The following is an 18,645-nucleotide window of genomic DNA, read 5'->3' as shown; positions in this document are numbered from 1 at the left end:
ATCACTAATGAATAACATCATTAATATCGGCAAGTTTGCAACATTATAATGTAGCCATGTCCACTTTGACGAGACAGAAACACAGATGGGCGCACTTAGCTGCCAGTGACATAGAAACACACGATGGGCATGCTGTGGAAACTGCGGCATTTGTCTTCACTGCTATTTTAATATAGCATGTTTCCGCTAAGGGTGGGCGAATATCTTAGCTGCATTACAAGCATCGGCACATAAATAGGGTATACTTCTAACGTATCAGTGTAAACGTGGCCACTATCATTGCTGCTCACAACTTGTTGCGTGCCCACGAGTGCAGACGAAGAGAATTGAAAGGCGCCCTTTATGTTGTTGTTCTTGACCAAAACCATTATGAAGCCTACAAATAATAAAGCCGAGGCAAGTTTTTTCAAGGAAGTGCGGAAAGTGATGAAAGGAATCAAATGGGGCATCTGCATGATTATGTTGGGTGCGTGCAGACCGCTTGGTATGTCTTCAAGAGTCGTTTGCGTAGCATTTGACAGATGGTAAGTACGACCATCATTAGCTAGACATGGCACATGACATATCGCTACGATTGTTACAAGGGAAAGAAAAAAATCAAATTTTGACGACAAAATTCAGGGGTACGATCATTACACGAGTGCGATCATTATGCAAGTAAATACGGTAATTTGATCTTAATTCGATCTCGACCGAAGGTCCCAGCTAGTGCTCATTCATTTCTATGAACCCAAACTTTCCTTCTTTTGATCCTCAAATTGGCCTTAGCCGGATAATTCGGCAGCGCTAATGGGACAGTGAATGCGTTGAACACACATAATCTCTCATCGAAAATGCTTATTTTCAGCCTGCCCTAGGAAGATTTTTCAAGTACAGTCACTGACCGTTTATTCGGACCTCACGGGGACTGCGGAAATGTCCGAAAAAGCAGATTAAGAAGAAAAAAAAAAATCCTTTATTTCCACGCACTTATTCAGGCTCGACAGTAGGCTTGAAGAAATCGTGAATGCGCTGTTGCATGCTGTTCCATTTACGCACAATTAGATAAGCCTCTCGGAGAGGGTTTTGGAGAGGGTAGTACAGTCACTATAGGTGGCTGAAAGCACAGTCACTACTCGTACAAGCTCCGCATGCGACGGCACCATGGTGCGTCATCTTCCGACTCAAAGTCATCGCCCAGCTGCGCACCAGAAACCTGACGAATGATTTCGGCGTTGTCGAGTTCTGCGCATGTCAGTACAGAAGTATCAACACCTGTGAGACTGTCAAATGAGACGGTGTCCGGAATCGCAAAGCAGCCACTGTGCAGGTCTCGGCAGAACATTTTCGGCATCAGTAGGGGGCTCATCGGAAGGCGACAAATCCTAGGCCTCCCGGCACCTGCTTGACGGCATTCCCCAGCGCAGTCTGCGCGGGCACTGTCGGTTGCACAATCGCAACGACACAGCATACAAAGCAAACATCACCACGCCGTCACGCCAACACCAGTCGCACAAACGAAAAAAGTGGCCTACTCGCAGCATCATGCACGAAGAAAGAAACAAATCAGCTGCCGGATTGCCTTGACATGGCTTACTAAGCTGAAACCGGAACTGCTGTAGAGCCACTCTATCAAACCAGGCAGAAACGATGATGATGAGCGGGGATTTGCAGTAGCACCACTTCATGGAGCTCCGTTCAAAACAAAAATGGCATTCAGCAAGTCGAACCATGCACCGCTCAGAGTTGGTGCATGGTGCTCTCGATCGAGTTGGCTCAAGGAGTGTCCGAAAAATTAGACGAGAGGTTGCAAGGCGTCTGAACTCTCGGCAGTTGTTTTACATTATGGTCTATGGGGAGAATGGCAGCGCCGTAAAGCAGACTGGATAATCGAGCCTGTTCGAATGTTTAGAGTTTGAAAAATCAGTGGGCGACTGTAATAACCATAGCTCACAATGTTTGATTACAGTATTTACCCGATTATAATGCACACCTTCTTTTTTAGAGTGCAGCTCCTAGGTGCCCATTCCTGTGGCGAGCGTCAGTGTCCTACCTCGTAACCGAGCTCGGTGGAATATGAGAGCAAATGTGGAGCGCAGTGGGGAATGAAAAAAGCGGCGAGAGCGAAGAAAGCAGAGTGCAGTGCACGAGGGACTTTGCGATGACAATGGCTAGGAGATGGCGCCAGAGTAGCGTGTGTTGTCTGCATGGAAACAAAGAGCTGCTTGAGCAGAGGTTTTCTGCGGCAGCTGCCGTGAATCATGGCCATGCTTCACCTATGTGCTGCCTATCGCAATCTCCCGATTAGCAAGGCAGTCGCTTCATTGGTAACGTGCCACGAGACAAGATTGTCCACACCAGCCAATATACTGTGAAACAAAAACATGTATATAGCTGCGCTCAAATTTCGCATCAGGGACTATTGTAATCGACAGTGAATTTTTTTTTTCCTGAAAGACAATTGGATCTAAAATTGCATATGCAATGCAATCGGTCACGGAACCAAAACAACCTTCGCAACGTTTGCGTACTTTTCAGCATAACACGTAAAACTGACTTGAAGAAAGTGATGCCACGAAGCTAACTTTAGAAAGCCGGCCGCCATTATGCAACAATCATTCTTGCTTAGATTTGTACCTTGTTTAGGAATTTTAAAGTAATTTCTACCTTAGTTTACTATTTTGGACACATAGAAAGTGGGCGTACGTTTGATTAGGGGACATGTTAGAATCGGGCAAATACCACCAAATAAATAAATCAGCAATGTGTATTGGTGTTTTTCTTACATCCTTTAATTCAACCTGCTGGTTAATTGAACAATTTCGTCGGTGCTGTTAAGGTCGAATTAACAGAAGCCGATTGTATTGGTCCTTAAAGTGTGCTTTTAGGTGCACTTATGTGCATCACATAGTTCAGGATTAACTGTAAAGTCAATGTGTTTATTAACAGATTTTGGTGACTGACACTTTGAAAGTGGTGCTAGTTTTTAAATTTACGCAATGCAGACATACCGTAGCTTCATTTTCGCAATTGGAGCATCGCTCCTTGAATAAATTTCAATGTTAATCAGTGAGCATCTTTGTTTTGTCACTTGGACACAGCTATTTATCACACAATTAATGTTCACCTCTTCAGGTAATCCACCTGAGCAGACCGAAATGTGCTACTTGTCACAGGCAATATTTTGAAAATCTGTTCAGACCAACAAATTAACAGTTGGTTTTATATCGATCATAGCCTGAACGTAATGGCTATTTGCTGTTCTTTCTTTTTTTTGTGGCTTCAATAAAACATTTTAATGTTTTTTTTCTTGCACACCGAATATATTCCAACCACAGCTTGGATATTTCAGCTGTGTTTGGGGTGCTTGAGCACAAGCTATAACAGTTGTCAAAGACTCAAGTTGCAAATTTCAGATTTTTAGCTCGCAACAATGCTTCCGCTGAACATACCAGTGAATCAACAAAACGAAATTTGGGCAGAAGTCACCTACAATGACTATTCAAGTACACAAATAGCCCGACTGTGTCACGCACGAGGTGTGAACCGCAGCTCGAGTACTCTCTCACAATTCCCTCTGAACATGCTGCATCTTCTTGTGCCACTGCCATGTAGTTTACGAATACCCAGAGGCACATGCATAATAAATAAACGAGGTTAGCTTCAACGAAACTTTCTGAACCGCAGCACATACCCACGCAAATGGCCCCCACAGACTGCATTGATTTCTGGGATTGGCCCATAAGTTTAGACTGCATCATCTTTGTGATCAGCCCACATTTTGGGATAGTTAGATAGCTACATAGCCAGAACGAAAACTTGTCTGACAATGCTAAGAATGCTATTCTCGTTAAAAGCAGAGTATAATTTGAACTCACACTCGCTCCCCGAAGGCAGGGAAGCAGGCATTCCCGCCAGTCAGGAGAACGTTCTTCAGCATGTGCGGTCGCATTTCTGCAAGTCACCGAAAGGAGAAAGGAGTGCATATATCAAGAAACAAACACAGTCCAGTGTAGAGCAAATCCTAAAGGTAGGGATGTGCAAATGTTCTAAATTTCGAATACGAATCAAATACTCCTTGCTATCCTATTCGTACTAGATTAGAGCACTTCACTATGCAACATTGTTTAATATAGCCAACGTCCGATTTCGGTCTTCATATGGGCCACGAAAACGTCCTAAAATTTGGGAATTCCGACAAAATGAATGCATGCCTTTTACCGCCCCCAAGGGGCTCAAATCGCCACAGGCACGTCCGAAATAGCTCTGAAGGTGTGCGAATGCACTTAGGCGTATCGGTGCTCGTACTGTGACAGGAACCTGCGGGTGCACGTGTGTATAGCTAAGGCATACATACTGTGTCCCGTGACAATTGCCCCTTCCCATTCTTGATATGCTTCTCCGCATATGCGGCTGTACTGAGGCGAAGCTAACTTTCGCGAACCAGCATAATGCAACGCGTCGTGCTCTCCGGGATTCAAAGCCATCGGCGAGGATTACAAAGGCGGAGACGGCGCCATTGCTAAAAGCGGCAAATTGTTTTACTGAAAAACACAGCACCGAAGAGAAAGAAGCTTTGTAGTGAACGTCGAAGTAGCTAGGCCTAGTGCTGCCGCAGTGGTGGCTACAGCTGCCAGCGGATCTGCGTGCCAGAGTGCCTGTTCGAGGCGGCAAGACAATCAAAATGGCAGCTGTGGTAGCTTCGATCAATTGCCATTTCGGACCTGCGGTCATGGCGAAAAGTCCGGAAAATTGGAGGCGAAGAGTTTTTGTGTCCAAAATTTCAAACGTTCTTACACATTGACTCTATGGGGTACTGTGACAGTGCCTCACGTGAAGGCATCCGAAATTGGGCATCCAAAAATATAAGTTGTTGACTGCATTCATTCCTGCTCAGACATAAGGGACAAAGGAACTTGTTAAAGTCTTGCAGGGAGAGAGACTGATGCCAACTGATGACTGTTCCAAATGATCCTGGTGCTAGTAACCAAGGTTGTGCAGAGGCACCAGTCTTTGTGCAAATGCACGAGTAACTTCTACCCAGTAATTTTCAGTCATTCAGTAAAAGACGCTTCAATTTCAGGTGGCTATATACGAATCTGCTGTCTCAATTGAAGAAAACATTTTCTTTAGCTTGGCAAGTTCAGCCATGTGCGCATCCCTTTAAAACAACATGTGGTCATGTAAAGTCACTACAATTCTCTCCTTCAATGAGCACAACATTGACGCGTCCTTTTTTTTGTTTCATTACTGTCACTGCCATGGTGCACATGATAATTGAAAGCAGTTGTTTCCCATTCAAAGCTCCTAAGGTAACCAGATATGAACTCTGCATCCAAAAAATTCCCTCCGGCAGCACACAAGCACCCTAATCACATGTGTTTGTTCCCTCCCAGGTGACCTAAGCAGGGTGCAGGAAGTTGAACTTATCAGACTTCAAATTGGGGTGGCCATTGGAGATCGCAGCGAGAAGCCTTTGTCCTGCAGTGGACATAAAATAGGCTGCTGATGATGATCATGACCACTGAGTGTAATGGTTTACTTATTTCGCGGCTTTTTCCTTCAGCGTCTGGGCAAGCGCAAAACTGTTGCACGTGGAAGCTGCGTCAATTCAGCGTCTGTTCTGAGCGACCAAATGCATTGTAAAACACTGCCAGGTTACTTGGCGTGTTAACACACCTCCAGTGGCCACGCTCCCTTAGCTTTCCCTTCAAAGCCACAAGAAGTTGTCTGTGAGTATAGTATGGACATGTCCCGGCTTTCAAGTGGAACTCCTGTCTCCTACTGCAAGCTGGCTTATGATACAGTGCCACGACCAGCTATTATCGCTGGGTACATGAGAACAATACCACAGAACACTGCTTCAATTCATGTACAACAATGGTCTTACAGCATACATATACAGCAGTCTACCCTCGTTACCATGGACCCATGTAGAACAGACTTTTGGATATAATGGACCATATTTAAGCCTTAGTTCATTCTACTATTTTATTATTACAACGAAATTTGCTTTTAATGAACCACGCTACAATGAACTATTGGCCGCAGTGTACGAAATGAGCGGCAATTTTTTTCGAAATCGGGCATATAAACATAGTTTTGCAGTGTTGACACGGGCTGACAACTGACTTGCGAAGGTCAGCCGATGATCGCGGCTCAATATCCATGCACAAGGGAGGAAGGCGGGGTGGAAACATGCTGTCTTCTATTGTGTGCAAGGCACTCGGGAGGGGAGGTAGGCAAGAGAGAGGGAGGTTCGACTCTGGTGGCTGCTGCTTACGGCTCTACCACTGCATCCTGAAAGCGATCTGCGATGTGGACAAAGTGCATCCAGTGCCGATAGCTTCGTATGTGCTGTGCTTTCGACGTTTAGTTCGGGTTGAAGCAAGACACGGCAGGAAGGTCAATTCACTCGCGGCTGCTGCTGCACTTGCTTAATTTGCTATCACAATCGATGCTTCATCTTTCGGGCGACAGTGTGACTTTTTTGCTAGTTTTTGCTTTGGGCGTTTGTCACTCACTCTTTGCAATAAAGTTGTTAGACATCATGACAAAAATTTCGGAAGTGAGACGTTTCGGATATTATGGATGTCGGATAAAACACATTTTTTGTCGGATTATCAGGGTACGTTGTAATGAGAGTAGACTGTAATACACAACCTGTGTTATGCCTTAGGGGGGATGCGGCAACTGAAATGGTCAGTCTGGTCAATAATTTGCAGTGATGTGGACGGAAAATGTGTAATTTCATCAGCGTTTAGTCCAATACAAGAGTGGTGAGTTGATGTTAAACATCACCTTGCGTGTGTATTATGTAGAACACAAAGGGAGACATTTTTGCTTAAGGCGCTGTTGTGTGCCACTGTTCATAATCCTTATGGAGTTGAACACTATCAATGCCTGACATGGCAGATTGCATTGTCGCCCAGACATGTTAAACTTTAAATGAATTATGGGGCTGTACGTGCCAAAACCACAATCAGATTATGAGGCACGCCATGGTTGCAGACTCTGGATTAATCTTTACATCCTGGTGTTCTTTAATGTACACCTAAGTGCACTAGTGCTTTTGTATTTTGCTCCCATCGAAATGCTGCTGCCACGGTCAGGATTGAACCCGGGGGCCTCAAGTAATGCCATAGCCATCAAGCTACCACGGCGGGTACAGAAGTGTTGATTTGATGTGCGAGAGCTTCCATAGTGTCACCTAGACCCTACGGTGTTTTAATGTGGCTATGCATCTGCATGCCCTGTGTCAGTTGTCTGCTTGACAAATTTGCACAGTGTTCATTTTTCAGAAATAGCAGAAGCATACCATGCCATATCTTCAGTTTACCTGCAACCTTCATTTCCTTTGCCTTCTCACGACATCTTTTCCCTCACCCACCCACCCCCAATGTATGGGAACTGCGAAAGTGGCAAGGCTGTTACTCGTTTCGCAACTGCGCGAGTTCTACCCATTCTCTGCCTTCGCCCCCCCTCCTCTACAGTTCTATGTCCCCTCTGGACTTGCACGTAAGTGCAACAGTAGGCACTGAAATTTCTGCAATGCATTTGAGGTGGGGGGTCACAGATAACTACACTTGCCATCAGGCTAATGTGACGGCACCCAGGGAGCTCCAGAGGTCAATGTGCATATGTGATGTAATGGAAAAGTCCAAATGAGTTTCTCGCATTTATTTTCCTCGCTGCCACGCTCCTGCCATACATATTTATGCTCTGAACCACCCTCGACATGGTATTCAAGAAAACAGCAGCAGCAGCAGGCCAAAAGTCGAAGGAAGAGGAAAGAAAGCTTAGCTTTAAAATAATTTTGCAACTGGCATCACATATATGCATCAGGTAAACAAGCCTCTTTATTCTCCTTCACTTACAGTGAAGCTGTTAGGGGGGTTTAGCAACAGTTTTCATGTGGCAGCATGGTTGATATGAAATGTCAACGTAACATGACGTGTGTTGAAGCCACAAATTTGCTTTCAAACGTAATGAACAATTATTACAAAATAAAAGTTCCCTTGTGTAGATCTAATTCCAATAGACAGCAACACATATGTGCAGTTGTTTTTAACTAGTAATCGGTAATTCTTGCACCTCATGTTGCATCATACGGGCTCCACAATGGAGGTCGGCTAGCAGTTAAAATGGCTGAGATGGTGAACGCCGCCTCCATGGCGCTGTAATGCCATCTACGTAGAAAGCGGCACTAAGAACAGCCTGCCACCACTGAATATGAGCGAGGCTGTAAGCCAGCAAATGAATGAACCCCTAGTACTTCCAAAGGGTGCGAGAGCCTGTTTATATGCAGCTTCGCTGTCCTTGATGTGCCAGTTGCTCAGGCTGGCATACACCTGCAAATTTCTTACCACGCAGACTCCACGATTACTTTGCTTATATATATGCGAAAACATTCAAGGTGTGGGGGTTGTTCTGTTCCGATATTTGCATTTGATTCGCTTGGGAAATTTCATTTTTCAAACACCCCTGCCCTTTACACCAATGTACATTTGCAAATACCTTCGTAGGGCTTTCAAATCAAATTAGGAGGTTTTATGTCTGAATGCAACACATGGCCTATAGTGCACTGCTCTGGATTACTTCTGACCACCTCGAGTTTTTTAAAGTGCATGTATTTACCCACATGCTGAGCTTCTTTGATGCCCCTTCCCCCCACCCCACTCAAAGCTTGAGGGCATTTGGTACTGCAGAATTTTCTGGCTAATCTGTTATCCCAGGCTTTCTACTTATTAAGGCTTCAAGGCAGTTCTCGCAAAGCCCGAATCATCGGTCAGAAACTGCTTTAACCGAAAGAGGCATTTCACTTTAGGCTTCCCTGTCTGCATTTAAACTTTATTCATGGCAGCGCGTGTCCACCAGTTCATCACATGACCCCCTGTGCTGTCAGGAAAAGCAGATAAGCAGATGTGAAAGAAGAAATAAAACGAGCAGCAGTCGTGCTCACCCTTTGGCAGAGTCTCAACGACATAGTTTATCGCCTCCGGAATCCCCATCTCATCTACACCAATGTCTGTCGGATGGAACAGCAGCTCGGGAACCGTGAACCGCTCGTTGCTCAACCGAAGGAGCTGTGAAAAAACGGGACAGGGGATGACGTGGATGGTGTAAAAAACATTATACATACTCCATTTCATAGAGACAAAGTCACGCTGCAAGTGCCAGAGAGGCTTCTCTCGGCTTTCACATTCAGGACGAAAGTACATAGTGTGTCACATATGAAAGAAAGGCAATAGGTATGCATCATGCAATTCCATGCTGTGTCGATGTGTTGCCCGCCGTGCGACAATGCAAGGGTAAATGCTTCGTGTCCCTCTCGCTTCAATGCGTCTCCGAAACTAGAGATTACGCAACCTCTAGCACTAAATGCGCGGAAAGACAGTGCCCAATGCCGTGCCCATCTCCGCTCGCCCAGTCTTTGCACGCATGGCAGATCGCCTCTAAAGCAGGGTGCGCAGGCTGCATATGCTCATTCGATTGGTTACACTGACACCACCGACGCTCACTGCAGGAATGGGCTATTAAGAGCTGCGCTATAAATTGGTGGTGCAGTATAGTCGGATACAAAACCCAAACCGCCAGTGTGAAGTTTGTAAGCTATACTGCATAACTGTACTGCGGCGAAGCTGACTTTAGAAGACTGGCTGCCATTGTGCAACACATATTGGACCCTTGCCCATGTTTAGTTTTTTGCTACAAAATCGGGTGGTCGTGAAATTTCTGCTCTGTTTAAGAGCTTCAATGTAATTTTTACGTTAGTTTTCTACTCTGGACACACGGAAAGTTGGCACGTGTACGTTTGCTTCAAGGGCATGTTATGACATAGGCAGACGCTGTCAAATGATTCGACAGTGCGTTTTGTCACTTTTCTGCAGCTTGTTTAATTCAACCCGCCGATCAGTTTCATCGATCAGTTGCATCAGACCCATCAGGGTCAAATTAACGGCAGTCTACCGTATTGAAATAATGTATAAAGAAACTCCCGTTACATTTAGATTCAAGATGCATGGTGTTCTAAGGACAAGAAGTTTACAAAAGGTTACTCTGCTATATTGAGAATTCAATTATATTCAAGTTCATTATATCGAGGTTTAACTGTATGTGATTTTGAACCGTGTAGTGAGCTCAGATGGACATGGCAATCAGTCACAGTTGAACCACATTCTCATCATCCATGTAGCATGACAACACAAGATACAACGTGACACACCCTAATCATGGAGCTTCAGTGAGCCCCTCAACGGTTAGCCAAAGATGGAATGCTATATCAGAGAAGCGCGTCATTATTAAAAGCGAGGTGCACACATCAATGGTTCTTGCAAAAAGGGGGGGGGGGGGACTAAAAAAGGGGTCAGCTCAAAATTTGATAGTGCAGCAACAGTAAATGGTGACTGCCTATTTCTAAAAGAGAGTTTCAGCTTTGACAAATCTTTTTCATCGAGTGGGTGATTACTCAGTAAAATACGCGGTCCACCATTTCAATCACTGATTCCTCGCAGTAATGAAGGAAGCACGGAAACAACTCGCATTTTCACCGATAGTGCAGTCATGCCTTGCGCACTGAAATATTGCATAACTAAGGCAGTCGGGCAAAAATGGTTCTTCTCGGTGATGCTAGCTTGTACATGCTAAAATCTCGCACGAAGGTAACATTTTGTGGCTCATTTTATTTAGTATACTGTGTTTATACACAAAGTTGACATGTTTTGCATACCGAATTAGATGTGTACATACATATCACCTGCGGTGATGAGGGACTAAAAGTAATTTTTTTCAGTGAAAGGAACAGTGGTGACATCTATCGCTGCCATGATGGAACAGGATGTACACCATGCTTTTTTTTAACAGCAACAAATAATGTCACCATTCTTTTGTTGAGAAAGTCTGCCCCTTTCGTTCGGCCTCACTGCAGATGACGCGAACTGCTAGTTTGTTGGACGAACACAGACAAGTACTGCATCGAAGCATGACATTAAACAAAATGAACCAAACTCGCACCTCTGTGCCAAATTTGAGGCTGAACAAATTGATGCCTCTATCCAAACAGCAATTTATACGTGACTCCCCTACCTATGAAGCATTCGGTAGATATACAATGCAGCTTGCAGAACATCGAATTTGCTTCTGGAGAGTGTTATGAGAGGCTGAACAGAGCTGCTAAAGTGCACAAAAGCGCATGAGAACTTCATTGTTTCTGCAAAGCTTTATCCCTGCTGGCTTGGCATCTCGTACGGATGCAAAACTTGCAATCCAGCCCTCGTATGCAAACAAGAAGGGCCTGACGTAGTACATCTATCAACATGCTTTCTTAACAGCCCACCAGATACAGCCTCGCTCGCCGAGTGAAAGAACACTGCAAGACGACCATGCACACCTGTTCGTTGTCCTTGGGTCTGCCGGTGGTCTCTTCAAGCGGTCGGATGTAGCCCCGCTTGATGACTGTGTAGTCGGGTAGGACGTAGTCTCGGGCCACTGTGTTCTCTGCACCGTGCTTCCTGGGAGGAGCAGAGTAGGGCAATTCTTTTCTTTTCCGCTTATTTATCCTAGAGGCTAGATTGGGCATGAGCACATAAACAGCACGCTTGTCAACAGTAAACGCGGTTGTGCGCTAAGGCATAGTGCAACTCGCTACTAGTTTCCATTTAATTTAAGCGAGCTGAGTAATGTGTTGTAGTTTACCAAATAATTAGTCCAACTAATTAGTTTCGAGTGACCATGGCTCATAGATAAACACCTTGTGCCAATGCAGATGCTGCAAAATCTTGGAATGTTGATGATAGGGATGTGGACATAAAACAGAATGGAGAAAAATTTACTCTGTAATTGAATCATTCTTTTGAGTGATATTCTGAAACACTGAGTCGCTAAACCATCATAAACACTATGCCTTTGTTATACTGTAGTTACTCTCATAACGAATGCACTCACGCAACGAACGCACCCGTTGCTTTTCCAATCAAAAAGTGTTTTTTTTTTCTTTTTGTTGCATAATGATCGTGCCCCTAACTTGGTGCCGTGAAGTAGGAGACACGCAGTATGATTCGGCCGTATCTGAGGCGTTTTGCCGTGTCGTAGGTAGCGCCAGGTTGAACGCCTGGTGTGCACAGGCGTCCAATCCAGGCACTGCGGCATGGCAAAACGCCTCGGCTCTGGCTGCCGTTCTGGTACATTGTACGCTGTATCGGACTCTGAATCATACCGCGTGCCTGCTATTTTTCAGAGGTGGCAACAGAAAAGAAATCTATCAAAATTTTACCCCACATAATGAAAGCACCCCCCAAACTTTGTGCAAATTTTTCCGGAGGAAAACAAAAAAGAACAATCGTTATGTGAGCAAATACGCTATATTGCTGCACAGCTATTCGGAAAGCGTAGTGAGGGCACGCAAATGACACTTCAGTGCATGAGCATGGTGGACAGAAGATGTCATTATTTTTTCAGTGTTTCGAATACAGTATCTTCTTTGGGGAGTTACCATTGCTGTGGCGGCTAGAAGGCTTGGTGCGCCGACCGAGCGTAGACCACCACTTCTCCACATCATGACGCGAAAATCGCACTGCTGTCAGTATAACGGTGCTCCTGCATGCATCGTTGTCTCTATGCTGTGTAGACAGACGAGTGTTTGAGGATATTGTTGCCGCAGTTATCGGCTGTAATTTGTGCCTCAAATACCGCTGTGAGCAATGCGAGGAAAGCTGGATAGAAAATTCTGCTATTGTTTGAAGAGACGAAATGCTGGAATTATTTTTCTGGCTCGTACACAAGAATCTGGTACTACCGGTCCAGCAGTTTTGAAGAAGATGGAAGTTACTTTGGAGTTGTAGGTCAGTGAACTAGTAGTACATAGTCTCTTTCGTGGATTCGGTGCAACCAATTATTAATATGAGGTTGCAAGTCCAGAAGCAATTAGTAAGACACGGTCTACAAGAGGCGCTGCAGTGAGGCACTCCAGATTACTTTTTGACTACCTGCGATAATTTAACGTGCACCTAAACCTAAGTAAGTGACCGTTAAGCATTCCGACTCCATCAAGGTGCGGCCGTCGTGGCAAGTAATCAAACCCGCGACCCCGATCCTTCGCAGCACAATAATAACCATTACGGCGGGTAAAAACCATTCAAAACGAGGATGTTGCACTTAACTTAAAGCAGAACTGATTCCTCCCACAGAATTTGAGTCGAGAGAAAACGAAGCAGTTCGACTGCCCTTGTCGTTGTCAAGGGTAATTTCAGTGAGTTCTTTTGTCTAAAAATGAAACAGAACTGGACAAGCAGCATTTTATTTCGTCTTATAGTACAATACATGGATGTTTTGAGCAAGGAGTGATTGAGTACTAGTGACAGAATTTAACTGAGGAGTGCTTTCGTCATCTAGCAAGTATGTGAATTTCCTGGGGGAGTCTCTAATCATGACCTGCATTTACCTCAATTTCTCAGTTATTAAGGCTCTGTTCGCGATAATATAGATGCCTTAGAGATTCTCAAGCACTAATCTATCACTTTAGCTTGACTTAATATTTGCCTTTAGTGTCCCTTTAAACAACTTCTAAACATGCAATAACAGAGACTCGTAGCTTCTCAGTGAACAAATTGACAGCTATAGATCATAATTTATCACTACGTGTGGTTTAATTGTTGAGCGCTGTCTGTCGCATGCAGCAGATGGCACACACCACTCCAACATCCAGCTGAGCGAAGTGTTATTTTTGCATCGTGATGCGGACATGTGGGGATCTACGCTTCAGACATATAGGCCAGCATGCCTACACCTCTAGCCACCATACTGCTGCCTTTCTGTATCAGGTGTGTCCGTTTCTAGCCTCTAGCTTCTTTTGTGGGCCGATTCTAAACACAGTGATGATGATGAGTGCAATGATGATGATGATAGCTTATGAGTCCAGGAAGAAATTGTCTTTTATCGAATTCAACTAGAGGTTGTATCAGTTTTCACCTTGCAACTTTTTTTTTTTTTTTACAGCAACTCCAGCGGGAAACCTGATGCAGTGATATCTGCCTCTAGCAAATAACGTGCAGTGCAACTAGTATCTTCCCCATAACAGAGAACTCGGCCATGCTTCGTTAAGGCTCAAGAGCCAATGGGTCGGACCAAAGCGGATTGGCCAGGTTTCAAATTATCGAACCAGGTTCGGGCTGGCCAGCGGCATGCCACTTTCAGGCTCGAACAGGGCCAGAAAAATAAAATGGCCCATGCAGTTCATCACTCCCTGCCACCCTCACCCCCTCCCCCCCTCCTGTGCTGGTGTGTTTCTCGCCACAAAGGTGGAAAGGTTAATAATAATAATATTTTGGGTTTTACGTGCCAAAACCACTTTCTGATTATGAGGCACGCCGTAGTGGAGGACTCCGGAAATTTTGACCACCTGAGGTTCTTTAACGTGCACCTAAATCTGAGTAAGCGGGTGTTTTCGCATTTCGCCCCCATCGAAATGCGGCCACCGTGGCCGGGATTCGATCCCGCGACCTCGTGCTCAGCAGCCCAACACCATAGCCACTGAGCAACCACGGCGGGTAAAGGTGGAAAGGTTAACGTGCAGAGATGCGCATAAACACAAACGAACTCGCCCCTGCTGGATGAATACACCCGGCATCGCCACCGCACTTACTGGGCAATCTTCATGTGCTCGTTGAAGGAAGTGGAGACAAAGCAGGCGTCCTCCTTGACTTGGTTCATGACATACGTCTCGTCCATGACGTGCAGCTGCCGGTAGGAGACGATGTCCTTCAGGTGGTTGGTCAGCGCCTTGCCTCCCAGGTTTATCCTGTCACAAACGCATGTGTGTGCACCTGGTCATCACTGTTCTTGCACACATTCGTAGCTTGATTCTTCAAATGCATGGCACATAGCAAAAAGCGAGCCTTTAAGGAACACTATAGAGAAAGAGTAACTAAGTTTAGACTGATAAAGTATTTTTCAAAAGTCTATTTTTGTGAATTTAACCATAACAGTCCGATTTTAAACAGTCGAAGTTTCATGTTGCACTGAAACCCTAGAAGCCTGTAAACTATTGTGGTATCGGGGATCTCAATTTATTTTCTCGTACTCAGTAAGTTTTCTCCAAACTAAGCTCAGTTCTTGGTCGTTTTAAAATACACCACAGTTCGTCATTACCGATAACAAATTAACAAGGTCTGAGCAGGAGCAATCTAAACTCATGATGATCTAGCATGAGAACAGGGTGGCGTTGTCGCCCACCTCAGGTTTTTCCATATTTGCAGCTCAACATAGATTTACCTTTAGCGTCCATTCAAGGAAGTGAATTTTTATTTAGTGATTATGTCAACATGGCGACTGCACCCAACTGATTTCGTGCCAACAATGCACGAATTCGTGCCATGCTTCAACGGTTCAAGTTGGGAATATCATGAAGCTCGCCTAAGCTGCAGGAGCATTGTGGTAGATTCCAAGCCTCATTCATGCTGTGAGAGTGCTACTATATATAGGACATAACAATGCACCTTGGCACTTGCACGATGAGCACATTCCAGACACAGCACAGTACACAAAGGGGAGTTATGAAGAACAGAACATCATACACAAGACAGCCGGTGAGGAAGAACAGAATGTGCTAACGAGTGGGGTTACTCAAGATTTCACCTACATGCCTAGCTGCTGTCACGTCGATACACGTGGGTGGCCCTCTGCATTAGGCCACAAAGTCTGTGCACTTCGGTCACCAATTCTGTTGGTGGCATGGCATTGATGGTGCCCACCCTTATTGGACTAGGGACAGCAATACATGGAGATGAAATCCAGAGAAACCACAGAAATCTAACTGACCTGAGTGCATTTTTACAATTGCTAGGAAGTACAGGGGGGGGTGGCATTCCGGGAGACGCCAGACGTTTGTGCACATGTGCAAGTAAGAGTGGGTGCGAGAGAAAATGCGGGGACTTCTGCTCCTTGAATATATGACTTTGCCTAGGCACTATGGAGAACTTTCCTTGCACACATTGTATGCGTTTGTCCCTATGTGTGCTGGCATTGCAGAGTGGGGTCAAGTTTGTTTATGCTCCGATGGTAGCTGCCAGCTCGGTGAAGCAGGTGGAACAGTGGGCATGGACGCCCTGTTTGGTGATCGCTGTGTCTGAAGGTATGTCGGACAGATTTTCTCGCGCCTACGGCGCTGGTATTGAGTCATTAATGCCTGATTATAACTTTGTCATGCCTTACAGTGCTCTACCTTCAAAAAAACATCACTGATTTTCCCCGGGGGAACAATAGGGGCTGCAGTAGAGGCCAGGCCTGTTCTCCTGGTGCAGCATCTTCAGTCTTGGGCCAGGCTATTTGTATGCTGCTGTCCACGACTTTTCAGAAGCATTTCTGAGCCGTACCCTTTGAAAGAAATAAATTCACAGCGCCTTAGCAACCGTAGTAGAGTGCCACTGCCTGATGTCATGCCATGAGGATTATTGGCGCTGCGCCTCGCTCACGTTAGGTTAACATTAGGTTAGAGTAGGTTAGCGTTAGGTCAGCTTAGGTTAGCGTAAAAGGTGTTAGGGTGGCAGGGCGTATTCTCACAGCGGTTACGCTGTGGGGATTATTGTCTTTTCGTCTTGGCCACGTTTCATTATAGTAGAGTTGACTGTTGGGCTAGTTGGTCGTCCATATTTGAAGTAGTAGCTTAGCGCAAATAAAACCACGAACACTGTCTGTCTCCCTTGTGTTCGTGGTTTTATTTGCGCTAAGCTACTACTTCAAACACGTTTCATTAGGTTAGCATTTAGTTAGGTTAGGTTAGCGTAAGAAGCGTTAGGGTAGCGCGGCATGTTCTCATAGTGGTTGCAGGGGCGTCAAGCATCACCGGCGGCCTTTCAGCCACTTGCGCTCAAGCGCGGTTGCTAAGCTACGGTCCCTACTGCTCCCACGGAAACATCCTTGATGTGATTTTCAAGGCACACTGCCGTAAGTATACAGAAAGCTATGATTCGCCATGACTGACTTAGCACGAGCGCCACAGGTGCGAGACAGCTTGTCCAACACAGTGGCTGCCAAATGGGGCATCAGTGCCCGCTGCTTAACCTATTGCACCGCACCAGCAGGCAGCGTCCGAGCGTAAACAAACTCTACCCACTCTGCAATGCCGGCAAGCCTAGGGACAAACGCATACGACATGCGCAAGGAAACTTCTCCTCTGTAGTGCTTAGGCAGAATCATATATTCAAGGAGCAGAAGTCCCTACATTTTATCTCTTGCACTCACTCTTACTCGTGCATGCGCACAAACGTCTGGCACCTCCTGAAATGCAACGCCCCGCCGTACTTACAAGCAATTGTAAAGTTGCAACCTGAGTAGGTGTGTGCAAACAGTAAACTTTTCAGACTGAATTGAACACGAATGGAATAGTGCTTGAAACCAATTGAATACCGAATACCTTTTGAATAATAAGGAGCTATTTTTCATCATTATTATAAAACAGTGTTTGCTGCTACGGTGACCTCACATTAAGACGAACTCAGTTAAGTTGAATTTTTGCATACAATGAACAACATAGGTATGCTTGTTTTTTCACAGACTCAGTGCATAAAAAGATCCCCTCAAGACGAACCGCATCAGACGTGCTTTTCGGTTATGATGAACATTCGGAAATACCGCCACCTCTACCGATCCTGGAGGCTAGGGTGCCTCGATGCGCCATGCCCAGGGGAGCAGGCATCAAAGCACCCTACTAGAAGCCTGCAGCGCACATCGCCCATCGACAAAGGCAAAAACAAGACAAGGAAATAAAAAGAGACAGTGACATTTCACTTCGTGAATGCGGGTGATGTGCAAGCATCTGGGTTCCATAGCGCATGCGAAGCTATAAGCCCTCGGTGCACCTAGACTGTCCACATCGCAGACCGTATTCAAGACGAGGCTCGCGCGGCCGCGCCTTATGCAGCAGCCACCAGTGTAGAACGTCCTCTCGTAAACATTCTCTTACTAACTACATTAACAAGCATGGTGTCAGCGTGCACAGGCAAACATGAACACATCATACTCCATGACCTTGGACGCTTGCTGTCAAAACGCTGGCGTGTGGGATCGTGGCAGCAGCAGCGAGCGAAGTGACCTTTGTGCACTCTAGCGCTTCAATGCAAACTGAGCGGCAAGAACATAGCGCATGCAAAGGTACAAGCCATCGGCCTACCTAGACTATGCCCCCATACCAAATTTTGTTCAAGATAAAGCCTGTGCGACCTACAACACCCCCTTTTCTCCCTTCCTTGGTGCCACGCGCACGATGGACGAGAGCGCGCTCCCCCTTTTCCCTTTACGCAGGTGAGATTGAGCCGCCATCGTGGGCTCACCGTCGCATGCTTTCACTCACACACAGTGTACGGCATGCGAGGACGATGTTATCACGAGACGAACCTGGTACATCCGTATCGCAAACGAAACCTGTAGCAACTGCCAGAGGAGGTCAACCTAGTGTGCCTCTGCCTCCGCAATGCTTCCCCTTATTTCTCCTTCCCCACTTCCCCGCTCAATGCCACCTAGACTTTCCACTAGGTTGCGCTGCTTTGCCGCACACTCAGCGTGCTCCTTCATACTTTCACTAGCTCGGAGCTTGCACCAATGACCTGTGAGGGGCCAAGTGCCTGCTTGAACTTGCTAGTGAACTTTTTCCAGCAGCACAAAGGCACAAAATTA

At 45.7% G+C, this 18,645-nt stretch overlaps 1 protein-coding gene across 1 annotated transcript in view; it reads right to left on the bottom strand.

Moving 5' to 3' along the window:
- Arp6 (Actin-related protein 6) overlaps window positions 1-18,645 on the bottom strand; it is a 57,933-nt gene that overhangs the window by 11,272 nt on the left and 28,016 nt on the right. The window contains exons 6-9 of the mRNA XM_070527736.1: window positions 14,618-14,773; window positions 11,369-11,489; window positions 8,942-9,065; window positions 3,858-3,933 (exon numbers count right to left, since the gene is read on the bottom strand). Of these exons, the coding sequence (XP_070383837.1) occupies window positions 3,858-3,933; window positions 8,942-9,065; window positions 11,369-11,489; window positions 14,618-14,773 (477 nt within the window). The remainder of the gene's footprint in view (window positions 1-3,857; window positions 3,934-8,941; window positions 9,066-11,368; window positions 11,490-14,617; window positions 14,774-18,645) is intronic.

The sequence above is a fragment of the Dermacentor albipictus genome, chromosome 10, assembly GCF_038994185.2.
Source record: "Dermacentor albipictus isolate Rhodes 1998 colony chromosome 10, USDA_Dalb.pri_finalv2, whole genome shotgun sequence".
In the NCBI taxonomy this organism is placed as follows: domain Eukaryota; kingdom Metazoa; phylum Arthropoda; class Arachnida; order Ixodida; family Ixodidae; genus Dermacentor; species Dermacentor albipictus.
Note: the sequence above shows the minus strand (reverse complement) of the source record. Positions and strands in the feature narration are given on the sequence as shown.